This window comes from Lagopus leucura, unplaced genomic scaffold (assembly GCF_019238085.1).
Source record: "Lagopus leucura isolate 7727_CA_CO unplaced genomic scaffold, USGS_WTPT01 Super-Scaffold_100024, whole genome shotgun sequence".
Classification (NCBI taxonomy): Eukaryota; Metazoa; Chordata; class Aves; order Galliformes; family Phasianidae; genus Lagopus; species Lagopus leucura.
The window spans coordinates 2,962,515-2,984,461 of record NW_024962276.1 but is presented as its reverse complement, the minus strand read 5'-3'; the positions used below and the strand labels follow the sequence as shown (position 1 = coordinate 2,984,461).

General features: G+C 44.4%; 1 protein-coding gene across 2 annotated transcripts in view; it reads left to right on the top strand.

Moving 5' to 3' along the window:
- Positions 1-3,692: 3,692 nt before the first annotated feature.
- The window catches only part of LOC122184567 (protein spinster homolog 2), a 122,843-nt gene continuing 104,588 nt past the window's right edge, over positions 3,693-21,947 (top strand). The window contains exon 1 of one of the 2 annotated variants that reach the window (XM_042879614.1): positions 3,693-3,987. In XM_042879614.1, coding sequence (XP_042735548.1) covers positions 3,693-3,987 — 295 coding nt within the window. The remainder of the gene's footprint in view (positions 3,988-21,947) is intronic. The other variant, XM_042879615.1, reaches the window with a different exon arrangement.

Genomic DNA, 21,947 nt, shown 5'->3' with positions numbered 1-21,947 from the left:
TTCTTTGCCTTGCTGAAGTCTCAGAAATATGTCTGCAGGTATCAGCCAGCAGAGAATGGTTAAGGACATGTGAGTGGCTTCATGTGATTTCATCCAGACAGCAAACCTGTGTTTGAGACCATGAGGAAAAGACAACTGCGAATTCGGGCATGGGGGGCTTTTGGGGACATGCTCAAGGGGGGGTGCTGTTCATCTCCATGATCAGGGCTATGAGAACACCACCGTCCAGCAATCTGGTTGATGTAATGTCTTTTCTTTGGGGCTAAGCTCAGATCTACCCAAAGACTGAAGTGGGTGCTGAAAATGAGTGCTTGGCTAACAGTGTAAGAATTTCTATCTTCAGGGTTCAGACTTGAACCCATCCAGCCTGACCTCCTTATATCACTAAATCACAGACAGCTTTTGGTGTGGATTGCAATAGCTCATATTTGAGTTCAATAATGTACTCTGTAGAAAGGCAATCAACATGAATGCAATGCCATGAAGGGGTGGAGAACACACCCTTCTTTAGCATTTTGTTCCAGGGTATAATCATTCAGTAACAAATGTGAACCAGACAATTCATTAGGATTTTTCTAACTCCAGCTTTCAGCCATTGTTCTGATTCTTACTATGCCTTTCTCCACTTGATTAGAGCCCTTAGTGCTGGCATTTTTCTCCCCGTGACAGAACTTGCACTCTGTAATCAAATCCCCTCTCAACAACCTGTAACAGCAAAAAATGCCAGTAGTGTATTTAAGTTAGAATATACTCTGTTCCTCTGGAGAGGCAGTAACCAGTGATTTTAGCAGTTCAGGAATATGAATCATCTTGCCACTAATGCCAATTCCATCACAATTTTTCCAATTCCCTCTGTTTTTCCTTCATATAAGTCTCATGATATGGATGCACTGGCATCTGCTCTGCTCTGTTTGTGAGTTTCCATGTAGAGTTGAAGGTGCTACCGTTGGCTGTATGGAAGTAACAGCCTAACCAGCGCCTCCTTCTTTGTGCTCTATCTGTGAATACTCCTGACCTGAAGCTCCTCTCTGTGTCAGAAATGGATACACTTATAAGCCACTTCAGCTCCATCCAGCTTTGCTCCATATTTGATGGCTGTCTTTCCTAAATATAACTGCTTTCCAGGGGAGCATTTGATGCATTAAACTAAGCTCCTTAATTTTGCCTTACCTGTTAATCTCATTAACATCTTCTGAACACAATGTTCGCTGCAACACAAGGCTAGTCATTGGGCTCTGCAATGCCCATGGGCAGCCCAAGCAGTGAGCAAAGAGTGGAACGGACTTTGGAGCAGACTATACATAGGTGAGGGATTCTGAGGAGTTCTTTGAGTCATAGAATCATTTGAGTTGGAAAAGACCTCTAAGACCACCTAGTCCAACAGTCTACCTCCCACCAGCATTGCCCACTAAGCCATGGCCCTTAGTATCACACCTCCACGTTTCTTGAACATCTCCAGGGACAGTGATGCTATCACCTCCCTGGGCAGCCTATGCCAGCGCCTGGCCAGTCTTTTGGATAACTTTTTCCTAATATCTGAAACCTTCATCCTTCAGTTCAGCTGTATTCACTGCCTGTCTGCCTTAACCCATTGATTTTGCCTTCACAGCTGGCCAAGATCTGTGGTCTTGCTAAAGCCATTTCACTCCTGATTTTATTTTATTGTTTTCAATTATACCCTGATTTTCTCCTTTTGGACTATGGGATATTCTAGGCGAGCACTATCACTTGACCACATTATTGTACACTATGCGAATTCTGGAATTAGTGGGAATGTGAAGAAACAGTTTTTTCAGTATAACCTTCACCATGCAGTCAGTCAAATCTGATCTGCGCATGCTTTTAACAGCTTAAAAAACAAAACAAAACAAAACAAAAAAAAACAAAAACCAACAACTAAAAAGATTTCTCAGATTTAGACATTAACTGGAACATCCTGTATTAACGCAAGCGAATCTGTTTCCATTACTGACATCATAGAATCGTAAAGGTTGGAGAAGATCTCTAATATCCTCTAGTCCAACCATCGGTGAATCCCCACCATACCACTGGCACATCCCTCAGTGCCACAACTCCACATGTCTTGAACATCTCTAGGGGCAGTGACTCCATCACCTCTCTGGGCAGCCTGAGCCACTATTTCACCACTCTTTCAGAGAAGAAATTGTTCCTAATATCCAACCTGAACCTCCCTTAGTGCAACTCGAGGCCATCATCTCTCATACTATTGCTGTTACCTGGGAGCAGAGGCTGACCCACACCCTTCACAACCTCCTTTCAGGCAGCAGTAGAAAGCGATAAGGTCTTCTCTGAGCCTCCTCTGCTCCATTTCAGTTCCCTGTAGCATCTATGCAGACCGATTCTCACTTACTTGTTGGGAGTATCACGTGTCATCAGAAGTGATGTTGGCTCCTCTCCTTCCCGGCACGTTGCCCAAGCAGCACTCAAAATCACGCTGACTAAAAGTGCCCTTTTCACCTGCTGGGGTTCCTCCTGCCATATCTCACCAGGTTGGTGGCACAGCCCAGCCCTGATGTCATCAGAGCCTGGCCAGGGCTGGGGCTGCTTGTGCTCTGAGCAGCGTGTGACAAAGCAGGCTATGAGCAACGCCTGAGCAATGCGGTTTGTTCCCAGGTAGGTGTCAGGTTTTGTTTAAATATGTATCCCAGATACAGTTTTGTAGGTAAGAATTCCAAAATCGTGACACAACGCTGCCGGCAGGTGCATGTGAACCCTTAGCTGTCATTTTATTATTATTTTGGAGCACTTTTGCAGTCTTAGCATGGATATGTCAGGCTGGAGCCGCTCTGGTTATGAACACTTTTGTCTCTTTGAAGGCTCCTCTTTATAAAATAGAATGTCTCTTGGTCCTTCTTCTCTCTGAGGTGGAACTTTATAGGGAGCAGGGCGAAGCCCTTTCCACCACGGGGAATTTTGGAGCTATTTTACTTCCTTTGAAGATGGGTGTTGTTCCTGAAGCCACTTCTGTGCAATAGGAAAATCAGCCGGGGCTGAGCAGGAAGCTGTGAGGTCGGCAGCGCATTCCAGAACATCAGAGAACACCGTCCCGTCCTGCGCAGCCCTGCACAGCCAGCTGTGAGCTGGAACGGCGCGAGAGCTGGATTTGTGGCTACGAGCTGATCTGAGGGTGGACCTAGCTTGCCTTTGTGGAGTTTATTATCGAGTGTACCAAGTTTATCGGGTACTGGTATTGCTTGGAGTCCCGCGATCCGGCACGCAATGTCGATTTTTCATAAACGACCGCGTAGCGCTGCAGATTAACAACAAGGGCACTGAATATTAAGGCCCAAAGCAGAGCGACTCAAACTGGCTCGAGCGCTTCCCTGCCGCCCGCGGGGACGGAGGCAGGTGCCGTCCTCAGGCGGGCTGAGGAGAACAGAACGCCCCTCAGGGGAGAGGGCGGGAAGCGAAAAGCGCGGGAAGCTCGCGGGGCAGCCGTTGGGGGGCGGCTGGGGGCGCGGGGCGCGCGCCGCCGTGAGGACGGGGGACAACGGGGCGGGGTGGGCGTGACCGGCGCGTAACCCCGCCTCTCAGCACCCCGCCCCGCCCGCCCAGCTGTCAGAGGAGGCGGCGGCGACGCGGCCGGTCCCGCGGGCAGGCGGCCGAGGCGGCGGCGGGATGCAGCGCTGAGGCGGTCACCGCGCGGCGCGGTCGCCTCCCGCTAGCGGCCCATGATGTGTCTGGAAAGCGACGGCTCCTCCGGCAGCAGCCCGGGCTGCGGCGGGCGGCTCCGAGCCGGGGACGAAGAGGAGGAAGAGGACGGCGAACGGGGCTGCTGCGGTCGGGGCGCCGAGGGAGAAGTGCAGACCCTATCGGGCAGGATGAACCCGCCGGCTGTCGGCAAACGCCCAGAGCGCCCGATCGTCCGCCGCAAGGCACCCAGCCTCGGCCGGGCCCGGGTGGCGGCCGCCGGCATCCTCAGTGTGGGCAACGTGCTCAACTACCTGGACCGGTACACGGTGGCAGGTGAGGCCTCCGCGCCCCTCGCCGAGCCGCCCCGGGGCTCCTCAGGCGGGCGGGGCGGGCCGGAGGTTGGCGGGGCAGCACCGCAGCGGTTCGCCGTGCCCGGGCGGGGGTGTGGAGGTGCGGGCGGTATTGTTCTCTAGTTAGCGTGAATTTTAACGCCGACCCGAAGAGGAGCCCTTTGTTCATCCGGGCGGTGCGGTCGAGCGGCAGCGGCGCTGAGGGACGCCGGTATCGATCCTCGGTGTGCGCGGCGCTGACAGGTGCAGCTGCCGCCGGGTCAGCGCCATCCGCAGCCCGACGGGAGATGGTGTGCGCGGTATTGTGTCTGCGGGAAGCCGGGCTGTCTGTCCTTCAGGAGGTCCCTGCCCTCCTTCCTTCAGACTCAGTGCTCTACGGCTCTGAGACAGCGCGCCTTAGGATGCTCGCAGTGCCGGTATTCCCCGCCTGTTGGAGGAAAATGAGAACCGAAGTTGTGCTGATTTGTAAGAAGAAGAAAAGAAGGCTGCGAGGTGACCTCATTGCAGCCTTGCAGTACCTAAAGGGAGCCTAGAGATGGGGGGAATCAACTCTTTGAAAGAACCGCAGGACGAGGGGAAATGGTTTTAAGTCGAGGGAGGGAAGATTGAGGTTGGATGTCAGGGCTCTATGCTGTGAGAGCGGTGAGGTGCTGGAACAGCTGCCCAGAGAGGCTGTGGATGCCCCATCCCTGGAGGTGTTCAAGGCCAGCTTGGATGGGGCCCTGGGCAGCCTGGGCTGGTATTGAATGTGGAGGTTGGTGGCCTTGCATGTGGCAGGGGGGTTGGAGATTCATGATCCTTGAGGTCCCTTCCAACCCTGGCCATTCTGTGATTCTGTAATGAAGGAGGCTCGGTGTTGTTCAGCTGTCTCGTGTAATTAAAAAATAATGCATATTCTGTGTGTGGCAATACTGATAATTTTATCTTCAGAGCTTATAAAAAGCGCGTGTGTGAACGTTGCTCTGTGCATTATACATGTTTTAATCGCTGGGGCTCGATGTGGTGTTAAACAAATGAGAGTATTTGTTTACGCTGCATTAAAATAATGTATGTTTGTAGGGCAGTAATAGTGTGCATGGGATGCATCTTGGCATTGTTGTCACAATATGTTGGCCGGAGTGGTTTGGTTTTGTTTGGGGTAGGGAGGTGGGGAGGATTAGAATGAAAATTTACCTGCCTGCTGTTGTGGCTTTTTATTATGGTTCAGTCCTTCAGGAAATGTGAAGGCCCAGTTGGGAGGTACTGAGTACTGGCTCAGTGTGATGCAGGAGGATGAAGATGCAACATCACTCTGTTATTACTGAAGGAAATTGTAGTTTGCTCTTTTACCCTCAAATAGGAGTCTGTTTAGTACGCAGTTGTCTGCAAAGCACCATTTTCCTTTAACTTGTGGAAAGTTTTCCTTTTCTGGAAGCCGTTCCTTCTCACACATAGGTGAACACAGGAAGGATTGTAAAAAACACATAAGCAGTCTATTTGTTATAGCACTTGCAGCAATGGCATTCTCATCTTGCTTTTGTTTGTCATCAATGCATGGGATGTGCTCGCAAGGGATGGGAGAAGCATGCTGATTTGTGGGAAGGCTGCAAAGTGCCTGACCGAGCAGAGGATAAAGGCACCTGCCTGCTGTGATGCTGCATTACCAGTGCTCCGATTGCCGGTACTTTTAGCACAAGCTCTGGCTCTGCACTGCCCATCAGCTGCTGTGGGGAACTTGCTGGCTAGCTTTCAGCTCGATAGCAAAGGTTTAAGTTCTGAAGCATCAGACTTTCCTTTAGGGACAGGATCATTTCGCATCATCTTTCTGTCTTGTGCTGGCTGGTGTTTATTTTCTCAAACGGATGTATTGTAGAGTGCTCATCTAAACAACAAGGAATAATTTAAATTCAAGCTAACGGAAGAATTGTGGTAATAAGAATCATGTATTTTTTTGTACTGAAAACTGACTTTAGAACAAACTCTTCTTTAAAAGCCATCTTTGCTATTATTTTTGAGTCTCAGTGCATACCGCATGCTTATGTGACGTGTACTTGCATATGAATCAGGCCAGCGCTTTGAATATTCAGTTTGTGTCTCAAGACAGGTAATAATTAGTGAATACAGCTCTTCAGACCTTCAAAGTACTTTGCAAATATGAATTGTTGCAGCAACATAATAAGGCAGTTTAACACTAGCCTCATTATGGCAGGGGAAGTAGCATGAGAAGTTACGATTTAACGAAGGCCAGCAAAGTGCTGTGAGAAGTAGTGCGAATTCCTGGTTCTGGCTCTGTCTGCACCGCGTTCAGGGGAGCAGCAGTACTGATGGAAACTGGGCCCTGAGGGTCGGTGTGTCCAGGCTGATCCCTGGCACGGCTTCTCTGAGGCCACGAGGTGGTGGTCTTTGTCACTAACCTGTCTCGTGGCCTGTCTATGAGTCTCACCTGGACACAGCTTTTTCCTTCTTTCTTTTTTATATGAAGAGAAGTGTTGAGAGCTTTTGGGACTTCTTCCAGCTGTCAAATTTAGCCAAATGCGGGAGTCAGGGGACTGCAAAGCAGGCAGCTGGCAAACAGGCGTTACAGAAGCTGGAGAACGGGGTTGTGTGGGCGCAATGCTACAAGTGCACCTTCTGACTTAATGAAAAAATTCCTTTCCAGCTGTTTTGATTGTTCTGATCACAGATGCACATTTTTAAAGCAAATTTATATTTATCAATAGGAACAAGAGCATGTATGGAGTTATTTGTTGCAAATGTAGTTTTCAGAGCATCTTCCTCTATTTTTCTAACCAAACAAGTTACGTAGCATGCATCCAGTCAATGCAGAGAGATCTCAGAGCATAGAAAGCATTCTTCAGGCTGACCTTTCCTATGTGAGTGTGTCTCCCTGCTCACCTTTCAGCAATAAGGAGCAGAAGGGTGTTTTTGCTGTTTACACTCTCATTCTAAAAACAGAGATGGGATGCAATGGGTTTTTGAGGGCGATCTTTTTCAAGTGTAACAAAGAAAAGAGACACCTGTTTTCCTAGTTTTGATTTTGATGACTTCCCGTTATAGATGAAGCAGTTTTAGGATGAGAAGTGCCTTTTAGTATCTGGGGCGTTCTGTGACAGAGCTGGAGTGCAGTTTGGGATATGGACATATTCAGCTTCGTGCCTTACACTGAGGCACAGCTCTGCTGAGAATACCCGATGAAACTGGGCTTCTGCTGCCGACTGGCTGTTTCCTATAGTTTAAAGATAAGTTTCTTCTGCTACCCTCAAAACGAAAAGCCTGAGCAGTAGCAGGGCATCTTCCAGCAATGCCCCAGTGTTTGCATAGGGTTGAAAATAGGGTTGTGCATGGCGGATGTTAAAGTACAGTGATATCTGGGAGCAGCTCTCCCAGACGAAAAGTGGGAGTGCCTCTACTGCGTCTCTTATGAAGGATAGATTGAAAACTGTGCTGAGCATTACTGACTTGAAGGGAAATATTCCTCTGCAATTTTCTTAATAGGTCTTTGATCATACTGAAAATGGTTGCCTGTGGAAAGTATTCTTTCAAGAGCTGTGATATTTTGCTGCTATTAGAAAACAAAGAACAAGGAAAAGGGAAGATTAGCAGTAATGAAATCACTGTAGATCACCTGTGACACTACAGCATCTGGTGATGCTGGCATGTATCCTCTTAATGAAGGTTTGGGAAAAGTCATCTTACCTTCAGAAGCTTGGAATGTGGTTTCACAATTATGCTGTGAATGACCTTTTACTGTGCCTGCTGTTGATGGTGAAAATAGTCTTGCTTCATTACAGTGTCATCCCCACCTTCTTATTCAGGTGCTACTTCCTGGCATTTCTGTAATGCCTTTAATTTAAAGGTAATGATTTAATTAAGCTGGAGAACTACCTGGCAAAGTAAATGAGTTTTACAATCCCACTGCAGAAGGGGAAACAGAGTTGCAGTGTTGGCGATTTGCCCATGGTGATGTAGTTAGTGGTTGCTATTAGTCCATCCTTGAGATTCTTTCTCCCTGTGACGCAGTAAACCGTAGGCTTTGGTCTGGAGTTTTTGTCTTGTAAATGTCTGTAACTTGCTAATAACCATATTTGTGTTAATTAGCTTCTCATTACAACACACAGTTGCAAATACCATTCTTTGAAGAGACATACATGCAAATGACTGCTGAAAGTGGAAAGTCAAGTTTAAAGCTGTGTAGCGCAGGCTGTAACTGAAGGGTTAGAGAGGGTTCAAAACTAACTCTAAATGCCAAGACATTCAAGAGTTTATACGTCAGAACTGCTTTCTATTACTTGGGAGTTCACGTTTATGATAGCAATGTGTTACTTTAATAGGTGAAATCTTAGATTGCGTGAAGATCTTTCGGTATGAAAGATTTCATTTATGTAGTGGGATAAAGGGAGCCCCCAGCTGTAACAAGACTATGTTCAGTGCTTATAGTTTCAGGGAGGGAACCATTAAGTGGCACTGCAAGCTCTCTGCTTTTCCTCTCTTGTTGAGATAATCTCAGTCCTGCTATTACCTAGGGTTCAGCTGTGGAAGGAATACAGTGCTGGAAAATGTTAGGAATGATTACTGGCTGAACTTGCTTGAGCCAGCAGTGTTAGCAGCTCACAGATGCTATAAGGAAAGGATAGCAATACTTTGGGCGATAGGAACTTGTTGTGGCTCAGAATTCAAGAAGCACTGCAGCGAGAGCAAAGCTAGAAGGGCTGATGGTCATGCACTTCAGAAACAAGCAATAGAAATCACTTCAGCGCAATGGCAGAGGCTGTGTAGTAGCATCTGGTTCTCTGCTGTTATGCTTTCCCTACACGATGGGCTTTGCTGCATAGTCAGCTACTTCCTCTTTGCTGGTCCTTGTGCGAGTTGGCAGGATTTTTTCCTGAGTATTTTGCATTTCAAGTGAAGTCTTATTATGTTTAATCATAGTATTTTTCTTCCTTGTGATGCAGATTTGCCAGATAGTTGCTATCTTTGTTATTATGTGCAGATTTTCCTGTTTGACTTTGCGATCCTCTTTCATGCCTGTTGATTTATTTTGTCCCTAAAGCATCCAAATAATCACAGTCAGTGAATATGGCCTTTATTACGTGGAGTTGAGGCCATCATAAATATTCAGTGGGTTCTTAAGAAAGCAGTGATCTTATTTGTCCCTTCATCTCTGAGACTGTCAATATTAGAAGCTGAAAAACTTACCTGGTCAAAGGTATGGGAATTCTGTGATCATTCCTTCAGAACTTTTCAAGTACCATGTCAAGCTCTAATAGCATTAAATTCCTCCAACTGCCTTGTTCTCAGTTGTCTGTCTTTATTCTATGTTAACTCTTTATTGCTTCTGCTAGATGTGCACCAGGAGTAACAAAGCTGTACACCAGGCAGCACAGCAGAGTATTACGTTCAGACCTGCTGCCCACAGGTCTGTGCTGGAGCAGTGAGTTCCTGAAGGATGGGCCCTGTGATACAGGTGTGTGTTGGAGTTGTTCTTGAAGAGTGACAGCCTGTGGGAAGTGCGTGCAGGATTAATTTGGGAAGGACAGCAACCTGTGGGAGGAACCCCGTGTGGATCAGGAGCAGAGTGAGAGTGAGAGTGAAGGAGCAGCAGACATGAAGCTTTATGGTCTAACCCTCTTCCTCTGCACTGCTTGGGACTGGGAGGTAGAAGAGTGTGAATGAGGGGAAGGTGTTTAGTTTGCTTTTAGTTCTCACCGCTCTAGTCTGTTAGTGTTAGAAAGTAAATTATATTAATCTCAGTATCCTGAGTCTGTTTTGCCCATGATGGTAATTAGTGAGTGGTTCCTATCTTCTTATTTCAACCTGTAAGCTTTGTTTTTGTCGTATTTTCTCCCCATCCTGTTCATGATGGGGAGTGAGAGAGCAGGGTGGTGGAGTTTGTCTAGCCAGTGGTGTGAAACCATCACAAGAGATCGGAGAGCTGTAAGTCACAGAGGTGGAAGGCTGAGGAAGGTGAGACAGTTTTGAGTGAGTGTGAGAGCATAGAGAATATCTGACATGGTACGTTTTGGTAGGCAGCATGAAGAAAGACTGAGAGATTTGAGAGAAGGCAAAGGTATAATTCAGTAAGTTGTTACATCTACCTACAGGATGAGTATCACAAAAGAGCATGAAAGCATCCATTGGAAATGGGGGATGACATCTTGCTCTCTGGTCAAGAGAGTTTTCTGGAAATTGGCACTGTGGATGTAGAGGGATGAGTTCAAAATCAGTTCTACAAAGGACCTGTGAGACGCCTCAGGGCTCAGGGAAGGTGTTGGGTGTTGAGCAGCAAGGGCTTGGGCTCACACCTCACAGAGTTAAAGTGAGGTGAACAAGTCCTGCCCTTTGCTGGGAAGCTTTGGTCATAGAATGTGGCATGGGCATTTCTGGAAAATTGTGTTCTTGGTAAATAGATCTGAAAGTCAAGAAGCAAATCTGAGCGTAGTACGGGCAAAATCAAATCAAAAGCTCAGCAGCAAAATACAATCAAACCGTTAGTTGTCAGTTAGGACTAATGAAGTCTGCTTTAGGTCTGCTGCTCTTTAAGTAATTTACTGTGCTGTTCATCGTTTGCCATGTTTGTAGGCTGAACAAGTGCTGCACTCAGAATTGGCACACGCAGTAGAAATCTCATATATGTCTTCTTTTCGTCCTGATGCATCTGCTTTCATTGTTGTTTTGTGGGTATTTGTCTTGCACAACCCAGCTATTTCTGTAGGGCTGCGAAGAGAGGAAGTGAAAGGGAGGGAAAACTAATTTCCGTGCTTCTGTTTTTTTGGTAGCATAAATAATTGGGAAAGCAAGAAGGTAATGGATCCTGGACGAGAGGTGGAGCCCTTCATTACTGAGGTCATGACTTTGGATCTGTTCCCAGACAGGAGTGGCTGCAGGTTTCTTTCGGAGGGCTGTTTGAGCTAATTCAGGGCTCTGTGGTGGTCTCTTTCCTCTCTTCCCAACACTGTGTGCTTCATGAAAGCCCCACACAAGTGGAACAGCTGGGAACCACCACGTTGTGTCTCAAAATACAGAATTACTTGGTAAGACATTGAGTTCTTCTGGCAGGCTGATCCTTCTAGGCAACGAGGGACAAGTGGGAAGGGTGATGATTTTGTCCTCACCCATTCTTTGTTCATGAGGGAACACGTTCCGGTCACCCCAGAACTGCTGATCTTTTATCACAACTGAAAATCATGAAGCAATTTCTCCTGAAGAGATGGGAGAAAGACAGAGAGGGGAAAAAACCTCAACGTTGCCTTGTCAGCCTTAAGTTCAGGAATACGAATGTGCCAGCCTTCATAAAAGCCCTTATGCTTTTATGAATATATAACTTTCCTATGCTTCTGTGGCCGGTGAGTACGCTGGCTGAACAGCACAGGGAGGAAAAGATCAGGGTTATGGAGAGAAAAGCTGCAGTAGCAGCTTGGAGCTTGGCTGGCAGGATGAGGGAACCACATGGTGGAATGAAAATCCTTTCAGCCTTGGCATGTGATGGGGTGTTTTTGTTGTTTTTTTTAATTATTATTTTAAGGCTGTGTTGAACTCAAGCTGCTTCTAATACATTTTTTTTTCTTGTTCAGGCTTCCGCCAATAATTAAATGAATAATTATCAGTGTTGTTACTCATTTCATTATCTTTCAGTTTTCTTTTTCTATCAGAAACACTTTGTCACTGTCTTAAAATGAGAGCTCTGTGTTCTTGGCCACATGGAAAACAACAATAGTGGGTGAACAGAGAGTCAGTACGACTTCTGTCTGTGTGCATGAAGCCTCAGGGCTTGAATTGAACTCACCTGAAGGTTTGCTTTGATTCACGTGCCTGTCTGTGATCTGCTGCTCTGTGCTGTCTGCATATTCTCACTTCAGAGAAGTGATCTTTTGGGACAGTGTGCCTACAAAGCAGTGCAGAGCCAGAAAGGGGGGAGTCATGCCCTGCTGCTGGCTCGCAATTCTGACTTCTGCCTGGTCACCTCTTTATTTCGTGATCTGTGCCTGTGTTATAGTGATGACCGTGGATGTTTTGTGTTTGTGGTGGTGTATAGAGTTTCTGCACAGTTTTGCTATCACGTGTGCAGTTTGGGAAGTGTATGAACAGCTGTGCTCTTTCTGTGTAGCCCTTCAGTGATAAATCTTTCACTTGAAAATGTAAGTTTTTGATTTGAAAATGTGAGACAATAACAGGATATTGGTGTTTGTTTTTTGTGTGACTGCTTTTCATGATACTAGATTCTCATTTTTGTATGGTCGTTAATGCTGACTTGTCTTCTCCAGCAAGTTTGGGCTTGCAGACTGTATCCCAGCTAGTGCCAGTGCAGCTTGTAAATTGGTGTGACAACAGATACATTAATGTCCAGGCTTTGGTAATTGAACCACTGTGTGAAATGTTGGCAATGGGACACTGAATCAGAGCTGCTTATGCTGTTTGGGGCAGGGACAAATTCTGTGCACTTTTGTGTTGGTACTTAATAATAATTAACGTAGAATTGCAACACTATTAATAAATGCCAGCTGAGTAAGTTAGGAAACAAACTGCGCAGTAAGGAAAAATGGCTTCTTAATTTTATTTTTTTTTTCCCGACACACCAGTGTGGTTCCTGAGCAGTGGTCAGTGCATGTGTTTGTGTGCTTAGCTGTTAGAACTCAAATAGTGCTGCAGCTATACGATTATCAGTGCATTTAGCATAGTCCTGTTGTTCCATCTAGCAGCCAGAAATGCTGACCAACTTCCAGGATATAAATCTTTCATACATTTAGGAAAGGGAATGCCCAAGGGTTACTGGTGATTGACAGCCACAGTGTTCTGATTAGAGCTGACAGCTCCTGATCAGCTCCATCTCGGGTGGTTCACTTCTGATGTGGAAGAGAAGGACAAAAAGCAAAGTACAGTTTGGGAAATAACTTGTCTGTTTTTTGCCTTTGCAATTTAAAGAGGATTTGTGATTTAGAACTACCAAACGTGGCAGCCAGGTGAGGGTGTTTGGAAGCAGAAGCCTTGATCTCTGTGTGATTGTTGTCCTATAACACAATATGGAGACTGCTAAGGAGCCAGGTTCCAGCTGTTGATTTTAGCTATCCCAAGAATGTACTTTTCTTGTCTGTTTCATTACAAGTGTCTTAGTAGAGCTGTTAAACTCTGGGGTCACTTGCCATTTTTTCCAGAAAACCTGTATTTTTAGTTGGTCATAAATTGCACCTCTTGGGAGCTGGCAAATTCCAGCTTGGCGTAAGTGGCGTCACATGCAGTTATTGTCTAAGTTAGGTTCCAGCAGTTTTGGAAGCTGATGCACTGCTTTAGACGCGCTCTAACAACCATGGATTTGAACAGGCCTTTCATTACTTGCTGAAATAAGTTTTGGCTCGTGATGGGGGCATCTTTCTTGATGAAACAAACCTGTAAGTCTCAGCAGTAACAAATGATGTACTGTGCACATAGCTGCTTCTCAGAGCTCAGGTCCAGTGAAAATACATTTGTTGAGCCATTGCTTGTTGCCCTCTATAGGATCTGGTTCTCTTGTGTCATGCCTAAGGAAAGGCTGTTTTTTAAGAACTTTTTTTTTTCTAAGAAGAGTTGAAAATTGCATTTATCCTTAAAAGTGTGAGAAGATGCATGTGAAATGAAGGCCCCATTTTGGCAGCTGTGAATTTGGCATCATGGTGCAGTTGGTGAATTTGAGGTTGTTACAAACCTTCCCAAATGATCAGTTTCTTTGGGAGTGTGGCTTGAGAAGGATTGCAGCAATAGCTGACAAAGGCAGGTAAATTACTTTTGCTCTGTGTTTCATTGCTCTTGTTGAACTACTTTTCTCTCAGTTGGGCACAACACTAAAATAGTAATGCTTCTGTATTCATAATACATTGAAAAGATGTGAAAATATATAATGGTTTTTAAAAAGTATATAATCAAAGCTTTTATACATGTGGAAAACGTGTATTTACATCACTTACATCACTGAAAGCTGCTTTACTTATAGGGAATAAATGAGCAGTAGCACCACTGTTAGTGCCAGGCTTGTTGAAGGAGAACACAAGTTGTGTTAGTGGCTGGGTAGAGGTTTCTGTCCATTTGAATGTCTAATAGAGTCAGAATCAGGATTTAACCTTCTTGATTTAAGTATTTATTTGGGCTTTATTATATTCTCCCTTCACATTTTATGTATGGGTATGGAACATGTTCCTCAGCATTTAGTAATTACCGGACTCTATAACCTGGCAGTATGTGTTTAATTAATCCAAAGACTTGTGCAACTGAACTGCAAGACGTTTTGGTCTTGAGTGGGAGAGATTCCTTACACAACTGCTGTCTGCAGTGAGAGATGAGTGTGGAAGAAGCTGAGCTGTGGGAGAGCTCAGCTGCCTGGATGCTGATGGACGTTCAGCCTCTGGTCTCAGTGTGGAGATTGCCAAAAACAGCAGGTAGGATCAGTGACTGTGAGGCCGCTGCTAGTTAGTAGATTGACCACTAATCTGGTCGTGAATGTCATTAGTCACATTTTTGGCTGACAAAAGAAATATTTTTCAACACTTTAGTTTTCATGGTAGGTTAAAATGAATGCATACTTTTTGTCTGCGTGAATTTTGAAGCAGTGAAGGAAGCTGGTAAGAAGAAAATTTATCAGCAGCACGGTTTTTTCCACATTTGATCAATGCTGTTGATATCACATAAGAGATTACTATTTGCAGCTTCCAGCTGAACACATTGACTCCAATTTCCTTTGGTAGGGTTGAATTGTAAAGGAAGGGCACCTAAAATACAGCTATTATAATCATGCAAAAGTTTCTATTTTAAAAATATAGTGTGGTAGCTCTAAAATATACCTGCTCTTTTATAATTGCATGCTTCAGATATTAATATGTGTAATTTTGAAAGTGTAATTTAGACTCCAGTAGGTCGTAACATGGCAATCTTAAGGTGGGTTTAAAAAAAAATTCCTTGACAATCTTGACAAAAGCAACTTATGTCCTTCTTTAGTGATCTTTCAGTGATCTGCCTGGACTTTGTATGGGGAAGCAGATCCCAGATGGTGGTGAATGGTTTTGTTCCTTTGAGTCGGGTTTCTGGAGAAACAGAAGCGATCCCTCTCCTCAAAGCTAGAGCAGAGCAGGAACGCTCTTTAGGAACTCTGAACTGCCAGCTGCAGTTGGAAACAAGTGCTGTGGCAGCTTCTCAATAGCCATGCTGTTACTCTCAGTAAAGAGTTGGTAGCAAGCTGTGGGAGGGTAGCACCTGCAAGTGTGATGGGCAAAGCGTGTCAGCATGTGTATGCCGATGTGTTCACGTGCAGATTTCAGACTCTCCTGCTGTGTGATGTTTCTCTGAAAGCATTAGTTTCCCTTTAAATTTGGGGTAGTCTTTCCAGTTAAAATTGCTCTGTGGCATGTGGTTTGCTGAGGGGGAAGCAAGTAACTTTTGTCTGCTGAGCGATCGTGCCATGTCAGCTGTATGACCCCCCTGTACTTTTGCTGCAGACCACTGCTCAGAGCTCCTGCTGCTGAACATGCAGCTAGGTGAGCCCTTTTCATTCAGCATGGGTGCTTAGAGGGGTCTCAGTCTTCTTACTTCTTGCCTCCTTTCCCTCCCCAGGCCGTTGCTTGTGTGTAATCAAATTAAACAGTGGCACTAGCTCCCGCAGAGAAGAGCTCCTCTGTTAGAAAGCTGCCCCTTTAGAATTTGCACGCATTTCATCATTTGCACCTGCCACTACTGGCTATGATCTGACTTTGTGTGCCAGCAGTCTGTAGTGAGAAGTGTTTGTGTTTCTTCTAGCTCAAGTAAAGACACTTATTTACTTGACATTCTCCTAAAGCTTGATTTTTGTATGTAAACATTCTGCATTGTATTTTTACAGGGTCTGCTTGAAGAGTGCTTTCAGCAGGTTAGGAACACTAGGAAGGGCACTGTTAGGAGGTTTCTGTTAAATACATAAAGAAAGGCAGCAGATCAAGTCACCACCAACCGGGGTCAAGTGATAACTGTGCAAGAATGCTGTGTGATTTGAGATGGTGGCAGTCACTTACATAACACTGCAGGCTTGTAAGCTGGTAAAGCTGCATTGCTGCCTCTATCCAGATCTCATGGGCAACATGCTTCTGCTGGGCCATCAGGATGCTGCCTCTGCCCATGTAGGACCTGCCTGCCAGACAAAGCCTGCCTTAGCAGCTGTGCTTTGAGCAGAAGTGAGGGGTAGCAGCACGCAGGTGTGAAGCGGCCCCTGGGCTGTGAGACGTGCTATGTTCACTTGCTCTGCGCAGTCCTTCCTTGGATTTCTACCTTAGTCCTTAGAGTCAAGTGGGGAAATGCTTTTTCGGTGCAGAAGCTTGAAACTGTTGCCTCCATCAGTACCTATAGGTGTTTCCTTATGTCATGTAGCCATCTTATTCTAATGCCTTTCTTTTTGAAGTATTCACTTGTTTCCATTCAGAATTCATTGTCTCTACACGGATTTTGTGTGTATTCTATCAATGAAAATCATTAACTCAGCGTTGTGCAGCAGAACTTTCTGAGAGACTTGCTCAGCAAACTGTGCCTCTTGGTTTGTTGCTTCAGCCTCCCCACTGCATAATTTTGATGTGCTATTTCCATTTAGTGGAGGATGTTGCACGTCCCTCTGCTTACAGAAATACTTGTGTCTGTGGAAGGGAAAACCTCTGTGTCAGAGATGGAGAGTATTGGTGGCACTGAACAGGGTGCAAGCTGCATTCTTGTTTCTCCAATTGCACTGTTAAAAGCATTAGTCTCTTTAAGCTGCTAAATATCTCCTGTTGGTGATTGTTAAGTGTAGCTGCTTATGTATCAGCAAGCTCAGACAATGGAAAATACATGCAATATGAAGCTTTTCTTTATGCTGTGGTGGGAACATTCATCTTGCTTCTGTGAGGAACGTCCACCTCACATTTCCGAACATTGTGTTCAGCAGATGAGCTGTTTCCTCCTTCCTTCAGGTTTTGGTTTCTCCTTTGGAGAAAGGGGCAGAGAGGCAGTGCTTAGGTGGGCTGTTAGAGTAATTAACCAAATGAGAAGGCATGGCTTTAAAGATGCTGTTGCTGGGTGGAGGATGGGAGGATTGGCAAGGCTTTTGTTTTGTTTTTACACAGCACGGTTTACAGACACGTAGATGAGTGAAAGTCATTGGGAAAGAGTTGCCTTCTGACTCAGTTTCCACAGTTGGAGAAAAGACCCAATAAAGTGAGGAAACATACTTAAATAACTGAAAGAATAATAATAATCCTGCTGCTGACATCCTTCCCTCAGGCTGGCACACAGGCAAACACTGCAGGAATTGTCATGTTGCTGCTGAGTTTTGTCTTTGCTGTCACTGCGTTTGAACTGTTGGGATGAACCTCTCTGCACATGCATGAGCATAATTTCATGTAACCTAACGTAATGAGAGTAAATTATGGGGAAACTTGTTTCCTAAAAAAGCCTGATCTCGCAGACTTTAACAAGACAAACAGCGAACATCTTTTTATTTCTTTAACTAAAAATAAAGAAGAGACTCTTAAAATCAGATGAGGTTAAAAGGAGACTATATCTAATTTTGTTAGCATTGTGGCCCTAATTCGTCGCTTTCTGGCGACTTGAATTCCTCACAAATTGCTGGTTCTCTACAGATCTGTAATTCCCAAATGCTGTAATTTTGCCCTTAGAAATGTTGGCCACTGGCAGCTCTCTCTGTGTTGGAATTTTTGAATATTTTAAACTTCTCAGCATAGCTTTTTTTTCTGTTTAATGTAGGTGGAGAACTTTGCCTCCTGGGGAAGACTGAAGCTCTTTGTGCTGTAGTAGGAAGCCCTGAAAAGGCAGCAGTGAAAAGCAGGGTGCTGTGGTGTCGAAGGTGCCTCCTGTCTGTCTAAAGAAGGCAATTGCCTGTTGCCTGTAGGGAGAAGTCTGTTTTTAGACAGCAGGGTAGCCACCCAGCAGAAGAACATGCCGAAGAATAGCCATCCTATTCGAGTACACTTCTGAATGGGAGGTTAAATGCCTCTGCAGGAAAATTCAGAAGTGCTGAATCTCCCAAATGCTCTACTCTTTAATTCCTGTCAGCTAGTTTTGCTGTGAGTCTTTGTCTGACTTGAAAGCACTAGCAATGTGTGTTGAGTTTCAGCTAGCACCCAATCCTTTATTTGAGACTGTATGTCTAATTATGTCGTAAAGTGAAAGTATTTACTGTAATGGCTGAAAATTTGAAATGCTGAAAGGAAAGGTGGATCTGAGTTGCACTTTCTTCAGGTTTCATCATTTGAGTTGGTTTCCTTTTTTTTTTTTTTTTTTTAAGAGCTCAGAGAAACGAAACCTTAACGTTTTGTTGTTAGTTTTTACATCAGCCTCTGAACTGCCCCTTGGTAAAATGTTGTCAGTACTGTTGTTACTGATAGCCTTAATACGGATGTCTTGGGTAAGAGGATGTGACAAGTGATTGACATCAACCAAACCAGGTCTTCAAGGCCCCATGATGTAACATCTCTCTTGAAATAAGGGGATACTTGAAGATATGCATCCAGGTATTTTGACTTTGTCGTGATATTTCTGCCCAGATGCAAATTGGAGTTTTGATGCTTAACGAAGTAGCTGTGGAGCTGCTTAAACATGAAGTGTGTGGGGAATGGTTTTGGCTATACACCAATTATGTATTATTTCAATTTATGTTCAGTATTGAATATCTGTGTAGAAGAGTAATGATGACTCTTCTGTGATGTTGGGAAGACTGATTCTCTGCACAGGACATGGATCATGTGCCAGACCTTTAAGCACCAATCCTTTCACTTAAGTCCTTATGTACAAGTATTGGGCAGCTCCTTACTGTTGGCAGCCCTCAGTGGTTAAGGCTGACCATCGTTAGCTGTGCTTCAGAACTAATTAATATGGTTCTAGATTGTTTCATATGTAGCAGCTGACTGAGCTTAAGTGGTTTGCAGGATGCTTCTGCAGTGCATCAGCCATAACAGTACTGCAGTGCACTTCTGTGCAGTCTGTGGTACAGCAAGAAAGCAAAACCACATTCTACAATTTTATGAAAGAAAAGTGTGTAATTTGAGCAAAGCTCTTTACTTGATAGGCTGCAACCATTTATTTTTCAAACATGCTATGAGATGTTAGCAGTGGATATGCATAAAAATGTTTGATTGTGAAGGAGGAATGTTTATTTTGGGTTGAAAAAATTTTAAAAAGGAAATTATAAGAATATCTTCATCAAAGCTGAGTAATGAGGAGAGAGTTTGTTAGGAAAATAGCTGGACTGAAGGCTGTTTGTGTCAGTGTGAAGAAAGAGCGGTTTGGACTCCTGTTTTCCTACATGAGAAATATGATAAACCAAAGAAGGAACAGAGCTCAGGCTAGATTTTAGGCACTGCCAGGAAGTACTGCTGCTTATGTGACATCAGATAGGCAAGATGCACTGAATGGATCGTATTGCAGAAGTCATGGTGCTCTTTAACCCTGCTGTAGCCCTGTGAGTGGCGCTGGAAGCAGGACTGCACACAGGGTATGGAGCCAGGCTCAGCCCGGAGCCTTCAGCAGGAACACAAAAAAAGCCACAGGCTGCTGCTCTGCTGCAGACCTGCAGCATTATTTTAATCAACTGGGCACAGCCTCTCCAATTCTACTTTGCCACCCAGTGAAACAAGACTGTCTAGTGTTCAACAGTCTTCACAAAAGATAATCTGTACTCGCAGTAGTTCTGTAGGTCAGTTAATTAGTATTAATATCTTAGTATTGATATTATTGAGCTCTGCCTTTTTGGAAACTGAGGACAGTAACTGGAGTAGGTGGATTCAGAAATGGCTATTCAGGGGAACAGAGATACCTTCTTGTCTACCTGCTCTGGTTGATTTCAAGCTGCCAGGGAAACACTGAAGCTCCCCTAGCTGCCTCTCATTTGGCAAGCACGGTGTTCCTGCAAATGAATGTGCAGTTGATTTGTGAATGAGTTGGCTTGCATAACTGATTTTTTTTTTTTTTTTTTTTACATCTCTTCTTTGCAGCTGATTCTAGTGTGTGTTAAAAACATGAAGGGTGCATTGCATTATGCTAAGAGAGTATGCAAGAGTGAGACAGCAAATGGGCAAAGGAGGGGAAAGGCTTTTAACTAAAAAAACTGTGATGATGGGTTGCATTTAAATACCTCTACTGTGACAGAAATTGATGATGTAATTCAGAGCTTATCAATTAGAATTAAGGGCTTGGAGGGGAAATTGATGCAATTTGGAGATGTTTTAGGTGGCTCTGAAATTGGTCTCTTAGCTTGCTGGAGTGATGGAGGTGAGTATTTCTACTTGTCCCTGTTGGAATAAAAGGTGTTTGATTATTTCTGAAGACTTTCTTTGAGCAGTAGCATTGTTACTTTCTTCTTATAAGGCAAACTGTTGTCTGCAGAGAGAAGAAAGTAAAATAAAACTGTGTGCTGCTGCTTTCCCTGTCAGATGCTTTTACCCCCCTCTAACAGTGACCACAGCCGTGCTGATGGACGCTCTGGCAGGTGGCTGAGAGCAGCAGGTGGGGGTAGGTGGCAGGGAATAAACGTGGGGCTGGGACACTGCATTCATCTCATAAGAAAGATAAAGCAATTAAATTTTTGCGAGAGGGGAAAAACTAGATGACTTCTTTAACAGGACTGATAGCCTTAGTATTATTTTGGTAGCAAAGCAAAAGGCAGACTTTGCTTTATTTTCACAGGAACAGGGCTTGTTTCATGCCAGCTATATGAAAAACAAGGGTATTTTATTGGTCAGAATTTCTGTCAGAATGACAGAAGCAATGTCTGCTTTTATTTGCCTTTTTTGTGTCTCTCTTAGCACGTGGCCTTATGTCTGTGTTAACATTTGTTTAATCAAATCATCATTTCATTTTTAGAAATAAATGTAAAAAATGGAGAGAGGCTCTATGAGAAGCTTACAGCCTCCAGGCAATAATTGCTGCAACTATGGCCACAATATTAAGTAGGCCTTTCAAGTTTATTTATGAAATTTACCAAGAATATTTTGAGTGTGTTTGAAATGCATTCAGTTAGGAATCTGTTTTTCCTGTACAAGCATGAGATCTTGGAGAGTTCAGTCTTACAGACTTCAGTAGCTGCAGTAACGTCTGGTTTAAGAAGAGTGCAAATGTCACTGGGAGACTGGCAGACTGCTGGGAGATGGCAGTTCTTCAAGTTAGGACTGATCCTGCAATGCAGAGTCTGCTGCAGTCAGATGGGAAGTTCAAACAAGTCAAACATCTGCTGGTGACTCCAAAAGGTTTGCCTTCTGCAGAGCTTCTGTGCCATTTGCTGAAGCTCCTGCATTTATTGCTGAAGCAGAGGAAGGCTTCTTGTGGCTCCACCTACCTTTAGTAACCTCTTCCTTTGGCCTTCCTTTCAAGGACATAATCTTTACCCTCAATTGGCTCGTTTCCCTGAAGCTTGGTATAAAGCTACATATTAAATTATATAGCAGCAAGTTTTATTAGGAAATTAAGAAATGAAATGTGTTCTTGGTGTATGAGTATTCTTAGTTTCGAACTGTTTTGTTGATGCTGTTGCTCTACCACAGCAGCAATCTCACTGCAGCTGCGTATGTGCAGTGTGTAAATATCAACACCAGCAATTTTCTTCAAGCATTTTCTTTGTTTGAGTGGAACACCAGAAAAAGGCATCTGATCCGACAAGCAAACCTGATGATGGCTCAACAAAAACACTTCTTTGTTTGTTTGTCTTCGAAGCAATTTCTGCAGTTTTTCTCCACTTCTCTATTGCACAATTTAGCTGAATGGAGATGTGTTATGCCTCAAGCACACAGCAGGATCCTTATGTCTATAGTTGTTTTATGCTGGCTTTTCTTCTTGCAGCATCTTAGTGTGGCTTGCCTGAGGTGAATATTCTTTTTCCCTATCTCCAATAAATGGCTTTGATAAAAATGTAAAACTGGGAAGTTACTCAAAAAGGAAGAAGGTAGGAGTGGGATGGAGCATTTTGGCATTGTGACAAATACCTGTCATTTCTAA